Source organism: Carassius gibelio, chromosome B22 (assembly GCF_023724105.1).
Source record: "Carassius gibelio isolate Cgi1373 ecotype wild population from Czech Republic chromosome B22, carGib1.2-hapl.c, whole genome shotgun sequence".
Lineage (NCBI taxonomy): Eukaryota > Metazoa > Chordata > Actinopteri > Cypriniformes > Cyprinidae > Carassius > Carassius gibelio.
The window spans coordinates 38,378,028-38,397,176 of NC_068417.1; the positions used below are offsets into that span (position 1 = coordinate 38,378,028).

A 19,149-nucleotide genomic window follows, 5' to 3' on the forward strand; every position below is an offset into this window, starting at 1 on the left:
TTATTTTTATTATTATTTTATATTTATTTTTCACTTTCTTAAAAAAAATGCCTCTCTTCTTTTTCTAATTAGATCAGTATCACAGTTTCGTACTGGAATTTTTATGTTTGATAAAAATAATAGATAGAAACCCAAGATGGTTGCATTCTTTAAAATTGTTTTTCTACTGTTTAAGTAGTATAACATGTTTTGATTGAACCTCTGTTGTTCTGCCTTTGTGCTGTTATTTTATTAATGTGGATATTTTGTTTTTAGTTTTTTGCAGTTGACATTTTTTATCTACACATAATCTATAATTAACTATTCCTTTCTCCTTTTCTCAGAAAATAAAAATGATGAGAATACTTCCATAAAATTAAAGTAAAGCTCTGGCCTGCCTTCTCATTTCTTACCGGTGTCTGTCCCATGCACACACGAGTGTGGGATTTTGCAAGACTAAGTTTGATTTTATTCAGTACTTTAAAATGTTTTAATGCAAATTATTTAAACTGAAAAGTAACTTGCATTACTTCTGAAAAAAAGTTAATCAAATATTAATGTGTAAATTTATATAGTAATGTGCAACTTTACTTATTTAAACTGAAAAGTAACTTGCATTACATCTGAAAAAAAGTTAATCAAATATTGTGTAAATTTATATAGTAATGTGCAACTTTACTTGTTACTTTAGAAAAAATGAAGAGAATGAAAATTAAAATTGAAAAGAGATTGTTTCACTTGCAAGGTATTTATTAGCATTAAACTGCATTACATTACATACTGTGCATGACAACAGCGGTAATGCTTTCAATAAAACTGTCGAATACTTAAATATACATTAACAGAGCTCAACATTTTCTTCAGAAAAATGTCAAATATTATTTTTATCTCTTATTCTTCCTTGATATGTTTCTGGATCCAGGAGAGAATGTCCTCATCAATATGAATGGAAAGAGATCCATCTGGATTGATGGGAACAGTGAAGGGGAGAGGAATACCCATTCTTGACAGTGTCATCTAGAACAGCGGAGAGAAAAATGAATTGTATTTTCTGTTTATATCTTCATGAGATATAATAATTTAAAGGGAAACTATTTCACCTCTGGAATCCTGGCAATGACATTCAAGGACCTCTGGGTTGGCAAGGCTGCAGTAAGTTCAATCTCTTTCTCACTGTTCGTTACTCTTTCAAGTCTGAATCCTGTCTGGAAAGCCGCCATAGGGATGTGTTTGGACATTCTAATTGGGGTAGGATACACCGATAATAATTATTAAGTCAGTGTCATTTTCTACATCACTTCATACATTTGTTGTTCTGTGCTGATGAACCTTACTTTTTAGCATAGCTGGTGACAGTAATCGGCAGCCTCTCCCATTCCAGCTCTAAACGCGCAGCAGGGAATTCACCCAGTACACCAGCCTCCGCTTTAGCAGTGACTGCATACTGCTGGCACTCTGGACCCCAAGCAAGCTTGGCCTGAAAAACAGAGTTGTAGTTAAACCTGAGAAGAAATTATTCCCTACAATTTTTTAATCACACTTCAACACTTACAGTCATTTTGTGCTTGCTCAGCACAGCCCCATCAACACAGATCTTCAGGTTGTCATTTTCAGCGATGGAAGAAACAACAATTTGCACTCTTGCAGTTGGTTTGTCAAAGTAAGCAGCAAGTTGGTAGCCCAGCAGTTTGTGGTCAGCTCTCACAGCACGGGCAATGACAGCAAAAACAGGTGAACCTGAATTTCCGAGAAACTTAGCCTGAAAGCATACACCATACAAAGATAAATATCTTATTTTAGTTAGAGTTTTCTGTTATTATGACAAAACAAATGACATTAATTGATTCACCTGTTTCTGGATACGCTCAAAGCTAGATCCGGAACTTCCACTGCTAACTTTCTTTGAGTCACCATGGGGTGCCAAATACTGCAAGAAATAAGGTTTTATAAGTGTCTGATAAGTGTTTGATCTAAAGAAACTATGTTGTTGACTAAAATATTTTTAGTAATTACCCGATCCTTGTGGAATTTCCCGAAAGCCTCCATGATGGTGGCAGTCTAAAAATAAATAAAGTATTCAGTACAAATTAATATACAGATTTATCACACATGACATTCCTCATCCTCACCTTGGTCACACGAGACCTGGACCCTGAGGAGCTTGAACTGCTGCTGCTTCTGCTGCTGCTGCTGCTGCTACTCCTACTACTGCTGCTGCGGCTGCTGCTGCTGCTTTCAGAAAAGTTCCTGTTTTTATCTTCAGTCTCCAGGATGCCCTTCAGTTTCAACAGGAAAGCCTTTCCTTCTGCAGTCTCCTCATCAATGAGACTGATTTGCTTAAGGAGCCTCTCGGCAGCTCTAGGACCAACTTGGACTTCAAGCTCCAGTCTTTCAACTGCAGGACCTTCCGCTAAAGCCAAAACAACAGACCCTTAATTATCATTTTATTTGAAAATTATTGAGTTTCATGAATGTAATAAATTCTGTAAGTATACCTCTTGCCACTGTAACACGGGCTGTGTGGTGTCCAATAATGTAGAACAGAGGAGTATTTCTGATAAAAGCAGTATTGTGAGAGTGCACCTCAACGCATCCCTTGATTTCAATGTATGGGACAGCAAGACAGAGAGTCTTGTCAAATGGAGCAGGAGCTCTCATAGGAACCTCATCTGAATTCTCAGATGACTGGAAAGAAAAATCAAGTATTATAATGAGTCTAACAATGTGAAGCAAATGAATGCTCAGCATACTAGACCATACACAGTAAGTTGTGTGAGTGATCAAAGTTTACCATATATTCAGCAGATGTCTGGGATTTCTGCACAGCCAACTCAGATACTAAAGGAACAGTCCTCTCAGCAGAAGGCTCTTCAATGTTTCTGACCACAGCAAGAGTCTCAAAGCTGTCAGAACAAGAAGAAGATGACTTGCATTTGACTTTTTAGAAACAATATGAATTAATAATTGGTTCAAAACTTTTTCTTCACTGGCATCACTAAGATTTCATTACCTCAGAGCAGCAATATGTTCAGGAACCTCAACAGGCAGAGCCTCCACCTTGTAGTAGCCCTTGAGAATGTCTGCTCTTGCAGCTACTTTTCCAGGAGCAATTGTACGGATTTTTCCTCTCGCCATAACAGCAGCTTGGATCAAGGCAGTGTTCACTCCCATCACAGCAAAGGTCTGGAGAGCAATACTGAGAAAATAAAGGAGATTGTAAAGAGCTTGTTGTGTGCATTATATCTCATCTCTATGAATGTAGCTGTAAAAGTGTACCTTGGTCTAGCTTCAGCCTGGAGTTGAATATCAGTCTTCTTCAGCTGCTCAAGAGTCATGGTCTCAATCTCCTCAGGGAGAGGAGGTGTAATGGTGGCCTTAACTAAAAGGCAGAAAGGAGCCACATCAACATAAGTGGCGACCCCAACATATAAGAAGAAAAGGATTTAAGATTCTAAGAAAAAACATACCATTGACACTTGCAGCAGCAACGGCAGCAGTGTACAAACTAAACTCCATGGGCAAACCAACTGCTGTTGGCAAGATACGACGCACTTCAGCTGCAAGCAGAGGTTTGGCATACTGCCAGGCAATTCCTTCCTGCAAAGCTTTAAGAGCCGCCTTCAACATTTCACGTGATTTGGTTCCACTCACAATCTGGGGATAGTGTTAATGAGAATCTTATTTCTAATTATGACAATAATTTGTGAGAAAAATCTAAAAAAGAAATAGTAATGAAAGAGAAGAGATAAACTACAACACAATACCGGTATAGCTTCTTCAATGATGGTCTTGTCAATCTTGACAAAAGCCACTTCTTGTCCAAGTAATTTAATGTAGGCTGAAGCCAATGGCTGATTGTTTGGTAAGTCCTTCCAGTTTGTGAGCTTGAGGGGTAAAACATAAGTCATACACATTTTCCCTGTCATGTTTGTAATATTGCTTACAAGTATAAAATTAAACAGTGCATTGGATATGAAAACGTACTGCTCTCAGGGTGCGCTTAATCTTTGTGATTTGGTCAACACCTTCATCTGCAGCAGGAGATTTCAGAAGAGCCTCCTGGATTCCTTCAGTTCTTACACCAATCTGTTTGCGAGCATGGATTGAGTGAAGGCTGAAACATTTTTAAGCATGAATCAGATTTTCTACCCACCTCAAGAACATCAGCAGCAGCTCCAGCCAGATAAGCACGTGCTTTAGCTACAACAGCTCTGGGCAGGATGGTTGCAGCATCATTGATCATGTAGGCACTGCCAGCAGCTCCAACCATGAGTGAAGCTGCACAGACATAGGAAAGAATATCATTGATGCAGTCTTTTACAGTATACATTTTAATAAAACACCCAACACATCATTTGTAAGCTTTCTTGAGAATTTTGCAAAACTTACTATGATAGAAGTCCAGCTGAAGGGCTCTGCTGAAACGGTAGCTAAGTCTGTCTAGCTTGCGGCTCATGAGCTTGATGGCAACATTAGCTGCACCAGCACTGAAATAGACAACTATTATTAAAATGCTCATTTGGCATGATAAATAAAATGTATGATAAAACTTCTTACACAGCTGCCATATCAGGAGCAGTGATTCTGGTCAAGGACTTGATGTGGGAATAAGCAAAGCTCACAACATGCATGTTGGTTTCAGTCTTCAGAGCACCAGCAAGACTGGAGACAAGAGCCACTGATGGCTTGGCCTCAAACAATACAATACAAGCAACCATGCGCACTTCTGGGTGGAGAGCTCTATCCAACACAAGCTGCAGAGCCACTGGCTGAACCTGTGGCAAGAAACAAGGTCAGTTTATTGTTGGAAAAAAATGGGCCATTTTACAATAATTCATTCCTACAATGACTGACACTTGCCAGTTTTGGTTCCTTCTTGGCAATGTTCCTCAGGGCCAAGATAGCATCAACCTGGACTCTAAGGGGCAGAGATGTAGCTGCAGTTCTCAGTCCTGGCAGGAGCTTCATGATGGGTTTAAGACTAGCAGGGTGACCAGCATTGCCCAGAACTTTAAGAGCCAATGTGATTTCAGGAATGTCATTTTTAGAAGTTGCCTCTGCAGCAATATCATGAATGGGCTGAGGAGATTGAGGCACATACAATTAGAAAATCTGAAAAGGTAAATGAAAATCTGAAAAGGTAAAATGTAAGACTTGAATTGTTTACCCTGAGGAGCTCAGAAGAACAAGTGGGAACTGCAACACAGTGCCTGGCAATCATGGAACCATATCCAAGCATTACAACTTCACGGAGAGCTGGGACTTTGGCAATTTTCTCGTGTGTAACCAAACTCTGTTCAGCAAAATAAAAAAATTATTAATTTGAATTGGGTAAGATTTGAAGAACAGCATTTTGAGTATAGTTAGATTTACTCACAGCTGTCAATTGCATTGTTTCCAGATCAGCAGTGACCATGTGCAAAGCAACCACAAGAGCCTGAATGAACTCTGGAAGGGTAAGTTCACCAGCCAGGAACTTCTCCTTGATGAATTTTACAATGACTGGTGTGCCAACCGAAGGAAGAGCATCCAGGAGCCAGCGCCTAACAGAGTCATTGTTTAAAATGTAAATAAAAAATTAAAAAAATCCCATTAATGTATTGCTGACAAATTGTACCTGTAAGCTGGTTTGTCCTTGAACTGAGCCCAGATAGCCTCAATGTTCTCCAGGGTGGAAACACGCAGGAGCTGGATGAGCTGAACAAACTTGAGTGGAGCGTCTTCATGGACCATGTCCACATTGTTTGCAACAAGGTGCTTTAGGATCTCGATGATCTAGAAGAGAGTAAGAGCTAGTTTCAGTTGATATGTTCAGTGTGGTTCAAAGGGTTTGACTCTGAGATAGTTAAAGTATTACCTGGGCTGGAGCATCACTGATCTTCATTAGATGAATGGGGGTCTGAAGAATCTCAGTTGCAAACTCATATTGCAGGGATCCACGAGCCAAGTAATCAGCTTTGATTGGAGCAACAGGGGTCTTCTCAATCTCAACAAAAGCCAAGGTTTGTCTGAAACAAATAATTATTTTTGAAAGTCAACATAATGAAATGTGTTGGGCATATTGTTAGTTCATATTTCTCACAGAGGATCAGTCATACTTTGCTTCCATCTGAGCAGCACCATGAATCTCATTGAAAGGTGAAAACTGATGCACTTCCTCAACTGTTGCTTCAGCGATTAGTACACCAGCGGACGCCGGTTTCATGATGTAATTGTAAGTTGCAGTTTCTATCAGACTCTTGATTCTCTGTTGAGAGAAAGGTATGTGATGAATTTAACATTTAAAAAATTATATTGTTGAGGGAATATTTCAAGTCATTCCAGTCTTGTTCATTACCTCTGTGCATTCATGACACCTCTCAGTGTATGCCAAACCAACATCCTTCATGATTCTCTCCTGGCAGTGGCTCAGATCCTTAGACTTGGTTACGGTAATGTGGTTGGCTTTTGGATCCTCACTGATGACATAGTGGGTCCTGCACACTCCCTGAGCTCCAGCCTGGAAGGACGAGTCAAAAAATAAGACTGCAGAACTCAAAAAGGCTTTCTTAATGCCTTTATAAATGTTCTTAGGATTAATTTCTCACCTCTTGCAGCTCATAGATGTTCTGGGTCTTCTTGAGGTTGAGCTGAAGGATGTTGAGTATACCTCTGTGTAAGTTCAATACAGTAGGGGAGACTCCTGCAGGGGCAAATACCTTTCCAACCACACCATTAGCATACTCAAACTTGATGGGAATCTGAAGCTGAGCAGCCAATGCTGAGGTGAGCTTAGTGGCAGGAAAAAATGGATCCTTTGGCCAAATACCAGCGTACTCGTAGATTACAGGTTCCATGAGCTGTAAGGGACATTTTCCATTTAAATTAGGGCATTGTTGTTTTTAACATCCAGTTACGGCATATTTTTGTTGTTGTAATTTTCTTTAAGTGTGAAAATCTAGCAATTTCTACAGTTCTAAATCATTACCTTCATCAGAAAGGTGTTCTCTGTCACAGCACTGAGGTGAACCTTGCTGTTGACCTTTATACCTGCTCTGGCCAAACCTTCTTGAGGAAGACCGCCCAAGAGTAGAGCCTCATACTTGTACACATAGGTCTTATCAGGGGCAAACTCTGGGACTGAAAAGGGTAGACTATTTTTAAGTCTGTTGTTATAACCATTAATTTTAAGAAGCAGTAATGCAGTGTAAGTAACCACTTACAAACTCATTTTCCAAGTCATATTACTTACCAAGGTTGATCTGTTGACATGCTGAAAAAAAATATGTATGTGAATATATATACAGAGAGAGAGAATACTTTCAAGAGGTTCTATTTTTTTAAATAAGTATAAAGAGAGAAAATAAAATAAAAATGTATATATATATATATATATATATATATATATATATATATATATATATATATATATATATATATATATATATATATATATATATAAATATAAATATATTTTGACTTACCCACAAGGGCCACAGTCAGGGCAAGCACAAGAGCTCTCATGGCTGATGGTTTGTAAAGAACACTTCAGAGAAACAGACCTTTTATAGTGATTTCTTGCTGACCAATTATTAAAACTTAAATTAATTATTAACCGATGTCTTTAAGTGCATATCAAATTACACACAAGAGAAAACTTAACAAGAAAAGTCAACTTATTTTAACAGAAATATCAGTCAGAGGTTAGGTTAACCTGGCCTGACAAATTGACATTCTTTATGTCTACATTCACAGTGAAATGCTGTTCATTTGACTTTTATCTTCAAATAGGCAATTCTATTTCCAGCTATATCATACACATTAAACAATGCTTAAGCAACCAAATTTAAGTTTTTATAAATACATATATCTATAGAGTAAGCTATAATACTTATACTAAAAAATTTTTTTTTACTTTTTTTGTTAGCTATCAGTTCCAGGTTAGGTTACCCTGGCCCTTAATCTTAAAAACTGTTAAAGTCCATATTAGTTTATTTATTTTAATGTAAGACTGCAAAAACATTGGATGAACTTTGTAACTATACGTGGCATGATCTGTGGATAGTTTTATAATGGTTAAATCAAGTTATTTTTATTAAATGCATTAAGAACGGGTATTATTGTGAATATTCAGTAACAGCAGACTTCATTGATTTAAAGATGAAATCTATATTCAGAGACCATAAATAATAACTTTGGACACACCTTCTCATTCAAAGAGTTTTCTTTATATTCATGACTATGAAAATTGTAGATTCACACTGAAGGCATCAAAACTATGAATTAACACATGTGGCATTATATATGGAATTATATACATAACAATAAAAGTGTGAAACAACTGAAAATATGTCATATTCTAGGTTCTTCAGAGTAGCCACCTTTTGCTTTGATTACTGCTTTGCACACTCTTGGCATTCTCTTGATGAGCTTCAAGAGGTAGTCACCTGAAATGGTCTTCCAACAGTCTTGAAGGAGTTCCCCGAGAGATGCTTAGCACTTGTTGGCCCTTTTGCCTTCTGTCTGTGGTCCAGCTCACCCCCTAAACCATCTTGATTGGGTTCAGGTCCGGTGACTGTGGAGGCCAGGTCATCTGGCGCAGCACCCCATCACTCTCCTTCTTGGTCAAATAGCCCTTGATGCCTTCAGTGTGACTCTAGAATTTTCATAGTCATGACAATAAAGAAAACTCTTTGAATGAGAAGGTGTGTCCAAACTTTTGGTCTGTACTGTATATATATATATATATATATATATATATATATATATATATATATATATATATATATATATATATATACATACATACATGTACACTCACCTAAAGGAATAATAGGAACACCATACTAATACTGTTTTTGACCCCCTTTCACCTTCAGAACTGCCTTAATTCTATGTGGCATTGAATCAACAAGTTGCTGAAAGCATTCTTTAGAAATGTCGGCCCATATTGATAGGATAGAATCTTGCAGTTGATGGAGATTTGTGGGATGCACATCCAGGGCACAAAGCTCCCTTTCCACCACATCCCAAAGATGCTCTATTGGGTTGAGATCTGGTGACTGTGGGGGCCATTTTAGTACAGTGAACTCATTGTCATGTTCAAGAAACCAATTTGTAATTATTCGAGCTTCGTGACATGGTGCATTATCCTGCTGGAAGTAGCCATCAGAGGATGGGTACATGGTGGTCATAAAGGGATGGACATAGTCAGAAACAATGCTTAAGTAGGCCGTGGCATTTAAATGATTCCCAATTGGCACGAAGGGGCCTTAAGCGGCCAAGAAAACATCCCCCACACCATTACACCACCAGCAGCTCATTCTGTTAATGCCAAATTCTGACTCTACCATCTGAATGTCTCAACAGAAATCGAGACTCATCAGACCAGGCAACATTTTTCCAGTCTTCAACGGTCCAATTTTGGTGAGGTCATGCAAATTGTAGCCTCTTTTTCCTATTTATAGTAGAGATGAGTGGTACCCGGTGGGGTCTTCTGCTGTTGTAGCCCATCCGCCTCAAGGTTGTGCGTGTTGTGGCTTCACAAATGCTTTGCTGCATACCTCGGTTGTAACGAGTGGTTATTTCAGTCAAAGTTGCTCTTCTATCAGCTTGAATCAATCGGCCCATTCTCCTCTGACCTCTAGCATCAACAAGGCATTTTCGCCCACAGGACTGCCGCATACTGGATGTTTTTCCCTTTTCATACCATTCTTTGTAAACCGTAGAACTGGTTGTGCGTGAAAATCCCAGTAACTGAGCAGATTGTGAAATACTCAGACTGGCCCGTCTGGCACCAACAACCATGCCACACTTAAAATTGCTTAAATCACCTTTCTTTCCCATTCTGACATTCAGTTTGGAGTTCAGGAGGTTGTCTTGACTAGAACCACACCCCTAAATGCATTGAAACAACTGCCATGTGATTGGTTGATTAGATGATTGCATTAATGAGAAATTGAACAGGTGTTCCTAATAATCCTTTAGGTGAGTGTATATATATACAGTATATATATATATATATATATATATATATATATATATATATATATATATATATATATATATATATATATATATATATAATTTGTCATGTAGTGTGATCAACTCAGATCAGCAAGGACAAACCAATTTTAGTACTGTACAGAACTTTCATCCAAAAAGGGGATTTTTTTATGTGCAAGTCGAAAACAGTGTTTTGCATTGTCTCATTACAAATAAACAGATAATAAACAGTTGGAAAAATGTTATTTGTACTATTATAGCTTCAATGTGTTCTGTTACTGTTGTTAAAATAACCGTGTTATCTTCAGCTCTTGTGGTACATGGGGGCAAAGATTCAACATTCAGAAACAAAAGGGGCTTGAGTAGCCTACTTCTAGCTAGGGATGCCGCAATCGGCAATGGTCCGCGTACACAGACTCCATTGTAATCATTCGTTATAATGTCATTTATTTAGAAGTATTTTGAAAGCTGTGTGCAGGACACGGACAGCTGTTCAGCACTCGGAGTGCAGAGCTACATGTCTGAGGCACAGATAGCAGGAATCGGACAGCCGTTGGTGTACTGGCGCACAAGTAAGAGCCCCTTTCCTGCATGAGTGTACAGTACCTGTCCACTCCCTGTACAAGCAGACACAGTGAAGGGATGTTCAGTTCAACTCACAACTATATTTTTTAACTTGAGCAAATAGTTATTTATTTTTTCATTGGCTCAAGTAAAACAATATTATGGAAGTTTCTTATCTGATTATTATCATTTTAACGACTTAATTTTCTTGTAGTTTCGACATAATGAAAGTCGTTTTCTCATTATAACCACTTAATTTTTGTGTTATTTCGACATAACGAAAGTTTTTTTCTCATTTTAACTACTTAATTTTCTCTAAGAAGTTACAAAACTGTGTCAGCAGGTGGCACTGTAGAGCTGAATATAAATTATGGGGTGTTGTACACTATCCACTTTACTGTACACGGACCTTCCACGTGATCGCTATAATTTGTGCAGTCTTGTTCATTACTGACATTTAATTAATTCATAAATGTTAAATGCTTGAGTCAATATGATTATTTTGTGTATTAAGTTCTTGCCAGATGCATGAGTTTCACCAACGCATTCTATGTCATAAAATAACTGCTTATCAAAACCAAGGTTGACGTCACTGTATTCTGTTTGCACCTATCTTTATTTGTGTTTCTTTTAGGCACATGATTAGGTTGTTAATAAGGGGATTATATATATGTATTATATTACCGTTTATCTACAGTAGGATGGGATTTAACGATGTCGAGGAAAGGCACTGAGTTTTTTTAAATGGACCGACAGTGAGGTGGAGATGTTGCTGTGAGTAACACAGGAGTATAAAGTACAAACTGTACATTAATTTTGAACAAGGCAGTCAAAACGCAATAGAAAATCACCAAAATTCTAATGGTTTAGAATTAGAGCATCCAAAATAACTGCTGTACAATGTCGTTCACCATCTTGGCTGAATTGGTCATAGGACTGCATCACATGATTAAACATGCCTCATCATATCCAAAAGCCTACGTTTTCACAGTCCACACTACAATGCGAAGGCGATTTCATTGACTTAAAACGCCGTCTCAGTGTGGACGGAAAGCCAAAATGGAGAGAAAAATAAACGTTTTCAAACTAAAACATATTAGTGTGGACATGGCCTCAAATCTTCTCAGACTGAGGAAACTTAACTCTGGACTTCAAACAACTTGGGCTATGAGCTTCTCCACCCTTCCTCCAGATGGTAGGACCTTGGTTTCCAAATGAAATAAAAAACTTGCTCTCATCTGCAAAGAGGACTTTGGACCACTGGACAACAGTCCAGTTCTTCGTCTGATTAGCCCAGGTAAGACAAGAGGTATACAAAAACTGTAGCCGAATTCCTTGACACGTCTGTATACCTGGACAGGGTATCCGCGGGGTCTTGAAAAGTATTCAAAGGTGATAAATCAATTTTGGGAAAATTAAAAAGTATTAATTAAAAAGTATTAAAAAGTCTTATCACGGCTTTATAAAGTCTTAAACTGTTGGACCGCTAATTCAGAAAAAATACTTTCAAAATTTGAGTACCAAAAACATCGTAAAAGTGTGTGAATTTAGTCATTTATATAAAAAAAAAAATCGAACAGGTACTAGGGCTGGGACAGCGCGTCGAGGTCATCGATGACGTCGACGCAAAATATGTGCATCGATTCATCGACCTGTTTTTATTTCTATAACTTTTGCAAAACGTTTACCTTATGTGCGCTGAATATACGCAATGGCCAGATCAACATTCTGTCCAACGTTATATAACCAATCCAGGGGTTTTTCTGCATTGATCTTTTTTTCTGCCGGATGTCAAAGCCTTATTTGCTCCTGACAGGGCACATACGAGAGAGAGTCCAGGCTGTGTGCGCGCACTGACAGTCTTCAAACAACACGAGCGCTTCTTGCTCTCTCTCTCCCTTGTGCATATTAATCAAAATCATTAAACACGATAGAAAAAGGGCGAAACACCAAAGTTTCACGCGCGCTCGCGCACTCACAGTCTTCAAACTACACGAGCGCTGTCTTGTTTCTCTCTCTCTCTCCCTCCAAATTCATTAAACACAATAGAAAAAGGGCGGAACGCCAACGTTTCACGTGGAGCATTCTGAGATTTTTTTCTCTCCATGACAGGCTGCTGGCTCCCACTGTTAATTATTTTTTTTTTTTTTGGAAAAGCACTCTTTGTATTAGCCCTCAAGTTTACATTGGTTACTGTATTCTTTCAATTACTCTAAACAAGTATTTTGGGTGACCTTTTTTATTGAATGCTAGACATCAAGTTGTCATTATTTTCATCTGAAAGAAGAACTTTTTTTCAGTAAACTAGTCCCTATGTGTTCAGTAAGCTTGTTTCAGTAAGCTATGTGTTTTCAAGGCTTCAAGGTTTTATTGAATGCTATCTCTGTACAAGTGCAAAGTAATGCATTCTTAGTCAGTCTTTTATTTTGTAATTTTAAGAGCAATATACATATATTGCAATGTTAAGGAATTCATGTTTTTTCATTCAGATATGTAAATCAACATGTATAAATTGTTAGTAGTCAATTAATGGGGAGATAATCGAAGTCGAATCAGTCTGAAAAAATTAATCGTTAGATTAATCGATGCATTGGAAAAATAATCACTAGATTAATCAGAGTGGTCTATAGTCTTTATCACAAACTAAAACTGTTTAGTTAAAAGTATCACTGATGTAAATGGTTACAGCTTGAAGTGGCGGTGAGGTATTAAAAAATATTGAGAAGGTCTTGGAAAAAGTCTTGAAAAAGTATTAAAATTAACTTCAAGATTCCTGCATATACCCTGCTTGACCCCATCCTCAGTCCGTTCCTTGTGAAGTTCCTTGTGAACTTAAATTCTTAAATTAAATTAGCTTGACAATCCTTATAAGGATGCGGTTCTCTCAGTTGGTTGAGAATCTTTTTCTTCCACACTTTTTCCTTCCACTCAACTTTTTGTTAACATGTTTGGATACAGCACTCTGAAAAATCAGTCAGTTTGTTTAATAATGACAATATGGGACAAATATAATTGTACAGTCATAGTTATCAAAGGAGTGTGTGTGTACAGTCATGGCTGAGCCCCCTTAAAACAAAAATCCTAGAGTCGCCCCTGTGCGAAACGAAACTATAAACTATGTCTTACCAGATTTTAAAGGCCTTAATATAAAGCTTGTTGCATGTTTAGAACAATTCAGATTATGCACTTTCTCCATAGCAGCTCAATCTGTGTACTATGCTATATTTTCAAATGCACTCGTATCAAACTACTATATATTGGTATAAATGGTATTGCCTTATACCAAATCGCTTTTAGAGAAAATATTGATATATCATACAAACTTGATATACTATTCTCTTATTACATTCAGTGTTTACCCATTTACCTTCCTCAAAAACAAAAACAAAAAATAAAAAATCATAAAATTGACTTCCTGATTCTAGGATTTATTTTAGAATTAAAAAGATCCCCCAAATTTTTAAGGCTTTTCTTCAGAGACCCAAAATACTCGGGGGTATGGCTTTACCTAAACTAAAGTTTTATTATTGGGCTACAAATCTCAGGATCATGCGATATTGGTTACATAAGGCCCTTCTCAAGATTCATCATCGTGGCTCACCATGGAGGCAGTTTTGTCGGGGACAGATACCCTCCGTTTCCTAGTCTCCCTACTGTTTCCCCTATTGATTCTTTCCTGCTTTCCTATCTGCATCATTTAATTTGCACTCTGTGTGAATAGTGGTAGGCCGGTACTAGTATCTGGGCAAATTCCAAATGGAAGTGATCATCCCTATCCCCTTGTTAGGAATGCACTTGGTAAAAGGAGCGGCAAAATTTCCTCATTATCTTCAGCTGAGATGTCCCCGTGACAATGAAGCATGTGCCCATCATCTATGTTTATTTTTCTTATGATATGATTTTTTTAAATACTACAGTACCGGTATCATTTAAATAATGTTCGCATTTGAGAGGGGTCTCTTTTCACTGTTGAACTGTGGTGAGGACACAGATATATGGGTTACTAAGCGTGAAAGTTCAGAATTTGTGATTGTAGAAATGACAAACAACAAGTTTGCTCAAAACTTGCGTTTTAATCATCAGTGGCAAATTCTTTAAATATACAAAAACATACTTACAGTCTGGGAGTCAGAACAGCCGGCATTTTCACAGATTTATAGTCGTGTCCTCTTTTGGAAGGCCAAACAAAGTAGTTTCATTTTCACAGTGAAACACTTCGCCACACACGACCAGCTAGAGTGAGTGGTGGTGGGCTAGAGAGCAGCAACCACATGTGACAACCCCGGACTGGGCTCTGCTTCGTCACCGTTGAAAGCTGGTCTGCCGATTCACAGCACGAAGTTTATGTATTTCCCCAACAACCAGCAAGAATCAGCTCTAGGCATGACAACTAGGCATTTCCGCAACATGGGGGTGCTACAACAAAAATACTACAGCGAGAAAAAAGGTTATCCATTATGCATATGTGAAAATTTTGCCCGGCGTTATGCAAATCTACCCACATCGTGATGCAGATGTGTGTGTGTGTGTGTGGGCGGGGGGGGGGGGGGTGTTGAATGAACTGTTTAAAGGGATGGTTCACTTTCAAATTAAATTTTTATATGTTTTAGCTTACCTCAAGGGCATCCAAGATGTAGGTGTCTTTGTTTCCGCAGTAGTTCCCATTTTGGCATTTTTAGGTCAAACCGTTCTTTTCTGTGACTCATATAATGGAGATCTATAGTCACCACTTCAAAGAGCACGCACAGAGGAGTCCAAATTAAACATTTCCCCATCGTAAGTACACATTGATGACCTAAGACACGAAATTAGCGGATTGTGTAAGAAAACTATCGCACTTGTCCTTGACCAACCTTCTTGCCAAGATTGGTTACAACTGCTTTTGTAAATTCACACTTGGCCAAATTCACAGTAAGCAAAGCATTTTCCAAGCACTTGAAAACATGCTCAAGTGACTGTAGATGTTCTTGCTACATCCGAATAGATGACAATATCATCCAGATATGCTGCACAGTTTGGAACGTTAGCCAGTACCTAACGAGAACAGAGTACTGAAAAAAGTTATCTGGAGTCACAAAAGCAGATATTTCTGAAGCTCGGGGTGTTAAAGGAACTTGCCAATAGCCTTTCAAAAGATCAAGCTGGGTAAAATACTTAGCCAATCCAACTCTGTCTACACAGTCTTCTAAACGGGGCAAGGGAAAAGAATCTGGCTTCGTGATACAATTCACCTTCCGGTAATCCGTACAAAAGCGACAAGTCGAATCTGGTTTTGGGACTTATAAGCAAGGTGAACTCCAGGGATTTTCACTAGGCTTTGCAAGACCATTCTGGAGCAAATACTGGACTTCAGCCCTCATAATCTCAACCTTAGCAGGATTAACTCTATACAGGAACTGCTTTATTGGCAGATTCTCACCAACATCAATGTCATGAACAAGTACATTCGTTTGACTTGGAACATCAGAGAATAAAGTAGGATACTCTCTGATTAATTTACCCACTTCACCACGTTGTTGAACCGGAAGATAAGACAAATAAGTGTCTAGATCAGACAGAATGGCTGAGTTTTTCAAATTTCCACCTGAAAACGTTGCCTCACATCCAAACAATCCATCATTTTCAGGACTGTAAACAGGGGGCAAAACAGCAGACATGACAGGTACAACTTTCAAGTCGGTAGCTTCACCTCCATCCCTTAGAATGTAGGGCTTCATCATATTGATATGACAGACTCTAGTTTGCCTCCTACGATCAGGGGTGCAAATTTCATAGTCAGTTTCACTCAGTTTTTTGTCAACGTGTAAGGACCAAAGAATTTAGCTTGTAAAGCTGACCCAGGCACAGGTAACAAGACTAGAACCTTAGCACCAATTTCAAAGTGGCGTGTAACACTCTTTTTATCAAAATGTGCCTTCATTTTGGACTGCACTGAAGATAGATGAGTTTTTGCGGTTTCACAAGCTTTATGAAGTCTCTCACGAAAGGAACTCACATACTCCAGAACCCATGTGGGGGAGGATTGTGTAGACAGTAAATGCTCTTTAAGCAATTTTAGGGGACCTTGAACAGTATTACCAAATACTAATTCCGCAGGACTAAACCCGGTTGAATCTTGTACGGTCTCTCTTACTGACCTTCCACCCAGTCTTTCTCAGTTTCCACACAATAAGTTCGAAGCATGGTTTTTAGAGTTTGATGAAAGTGCTCAAGTGCTTCTTGAGACTCAGGATGATATGCAGACGATAAACGATGACAAACACCCAACTACCTGCTGAAACACTCTGGAAGTAAAATTATCCCCGCTCAGTCTGATTGATTTAGACCTAGGCAATAGCCCAACACAGTCAATTATCAGACGCTCAAACGGTTCATTTATAACCAGAATAGGATGCAAAGGTGCCACGGGAACTACCTGGTTGGGTTTCCCAGCTACTTGACAAGAGTGACATGAGTGGCAAAACTGAGATACACTAGATTTCAAACCTGGCCAAAAAAAAAGTGCTTGCCAATTGTTTTGTACGTCTTGGTTATACCAAGATGTCTGGAAAGGACATGCTCATGAGAAAGTCTTAAAACTTTAGACTGCTAACTTGAAGGTAGAACAATTTGATACATAGAATTCCAGTCAGCCTCACCTACCAATGAAGGTGTCCATCTACGCATCAAAACTTCACTCAACTTCACCCTCCCAAAAATAAGACACACCAATTTTTGGAGTTGTACTCAAATCCACAGCAAGTTCTCTGCAGCTACCTAGAGAGGGGTCAGATCTCTGAGCAGCAGCTAACTGTTGGTTTCCTATAAAAACAGGAAGATCGGTTGAATTAGAAAAATCTTTGGACTCCCTACGGCCTTCAGGTTCAACTGATAGTTCGCATTGTATCAATTCAGAGGAGTCTTGAAACAAACTAGATAAATCCACCACATCCTCATATTTTCTTGCCTGTGCCCGTGTCACTACACATGCTGGAAAAACAGATGGAAACTTAAATGCTAAACCAAACTGATCCAGCTCAGGGTTAGTTGAAACGACTGGGAAAGGGAAGACTCTACCACCCACCAGATCATTACCGATGATAAGACTTACACCCTCTACTGGTAACCGTTCACGAACACCAAGTTTAACCAGCCTTGACACTAAATCGGAGGCAAGGTAAACACTATGTAGCGGCACCTTAACACAGCCTAGCTCCATTCCACGAATCAATACATCTGTACCAGAGTAGGTCTGCTCAGAAAATGGCAACACATTCTCTAAAATAAACGATTGGGCTGCATGAGAGCATGAGAACAGGTTTTTTCTCTCCACTGCCCAGAAGAGAAACAAAACCATTTATAAAAAAAGGTTTTTATGCGTTGATCTCTGAACAAGAACCAGGTCGTTCTGATAAGGCCACTGAATGAGCAAATGCCACTTATTTTAGGTTTCGTCCCAGCCGATTTTTGCTTCCAGGCCTTGCATTCTGAAATGAGATGGTTTGGAACCAAACAGTAAAAACAAACTCTCCGTTCTTCAGACCCTTTTGGCTTATGAGAGAAGTCTGACTTCAAGCGGAACACTCTACTTGTTTCTCTACGAGACTCGTTCACTACCAACGGCACAATTTTGGATTGACACAGAGGGAAATACTGCAAGCGTTGATACCTTCTGCTCATTTATATGCATTACAATGTTTTCTGCTATACAAGTCTTGAAATCCTCCAATAAAAGAAGCTCCTGAAGTTGGTCAAATGTCTCAGTCCTACTAGCAGCACACCACTTATGAAAAATACCCTTTTCCTCTCTAGCAAACTCCACAAATGTTTGTTTAGCTGCTTTTGAATGTTCCCTGAATCTCTGACGGTAGGCCTCTGGTACGAGCTCATAAGCTCTTAGTATGGCCGGTTTTAGAACATCATAATCAAGAGCTTCTTCTACAGGTAATGCAGAACAAACCTCCTGAGCTTTGCCTACCAAATTATATTGGAGAAGCAACACCCACATGTCTTTTGGCCAATTAAATTTTTCTGCCACTTGCTCAAATGTCGTAAAATAGGAATCAACCTCAGCTTCACGAAACAGTGGTACCAATTTTACATACTTACTGATATCAAAAACAGTATGTACAGAACCTGAATGGTCAGCAGAAGGCTGCCTAGAATGAGGTGAAGGACTAGGCTGGCTACATAATGCCTGAAGTTCAACTTCTAATTTATGGTGTTTTATATCGCTATCGGATTCAATTTCAAGAGCTCTAATCCACAGCAATTGAGTATCATGTTCTTGTTTTTTTTAATGCTGGATCAAGTTCTTTTAATTGAACTGCAACTTTAGGATCAGAATACGATACCTCATTATCCATGCCAGCTGAACTCCCTTCATAAGCAGCCGGCTCCATCTCCCCACCCCTTTCGTGCACCTGCTCTGGAAAAACAGTAGTTTCCACTAACTTCCTATACAATTCGTCTTTAACCTCTTGCTTTTTCACTGCTCTAGAGACAGACATACTAATTTAAAGAAGTCAGCTATTAACAACAGGTCACTTTTCCCACACCGATTAAATTCCTTAAGCGTTGAGATAGTGTAAACCTAATCAAATCCAAATCCATACTATCTCACCAATATGTGGATCTCCTCCC

At 38.7% G+C, this 19,149-nt stretch overlaps 1 protein-coding gene across 1 annotated transcript; it reads right to left on the bottom strand.

Moving 5' to 3' along the window:
- Positions 1–708: 708 nt before the first annotated feature.
- Positions 709–7,576, bottom strand: LOC127987414 (vitellogenin-like). The gene is made up of 28 exons (XM_052589731.1): positions 7,443–7,576; positions 7,211–7,231; positions 6,947–7,098; positions 6,567–6,818; positions 6,317–6,478; positions 6,078–6,226; positions 5,837–5,987; positions 5,597–5,754; positions 5,357–5,522; positions 5,147–5,272; positions 4,840–5,058; positions 4,537–4,754; positions 4,369–4,466; positions 4,133–4,257; positions 3,964–4,065; positions 3,744–3,863; positions 3,447–3,633; positions 3,256–3,358; positions 2,990–3,175; positions 2,771–2,882; positions 2,475–2,664; positions 2,109–2,389; positions 1,993–2,037; positions 1,829–1,906; positions 1,532–1,738; positions 1,314–1,456; positions 1,080–1,218; positions 709–996 (listed from the first exon to the last, which is right to left on the bottom strand). The coding sequence occupies exons 1-28, from the start codon at positions 7,480–7,482 to the stop codon at positions 871–873; spliced, it is 4,056 nt and encodes a 1,351-aa protein (XP_052445691.1). The 5' UTR covers positions 7,483–7,576; the 3' UTR covers positions 709–870.
- Positions 7,577–19,149: the final 11,573 nt, after the last annotated feature.

Bases quoted from the DNA above. Each gene is read 5' to 3' on its own strand.
- LOC127987414 (XM_052589731.1), bottom strand. From the start codon at position 7,482: ATGAGAGCTCTTGTGCTTGCCCTGACTGTGGCCCTTGTGG. The intron at 6,227-6,316 runs GTAATGAACAAG...TTCTCTCAACAG, and splicing joins GGTGTCATGAATGCACAGAG to AGAATCAAGAGTCTGATAGA. The intron at 5,523-5,596 runs GTACAATTTGTC...TGACTCTGTTAG, and splicing joins AAGGACAAACCAGCTTACAG to GCGCTGGCTCCTGGATGCTC.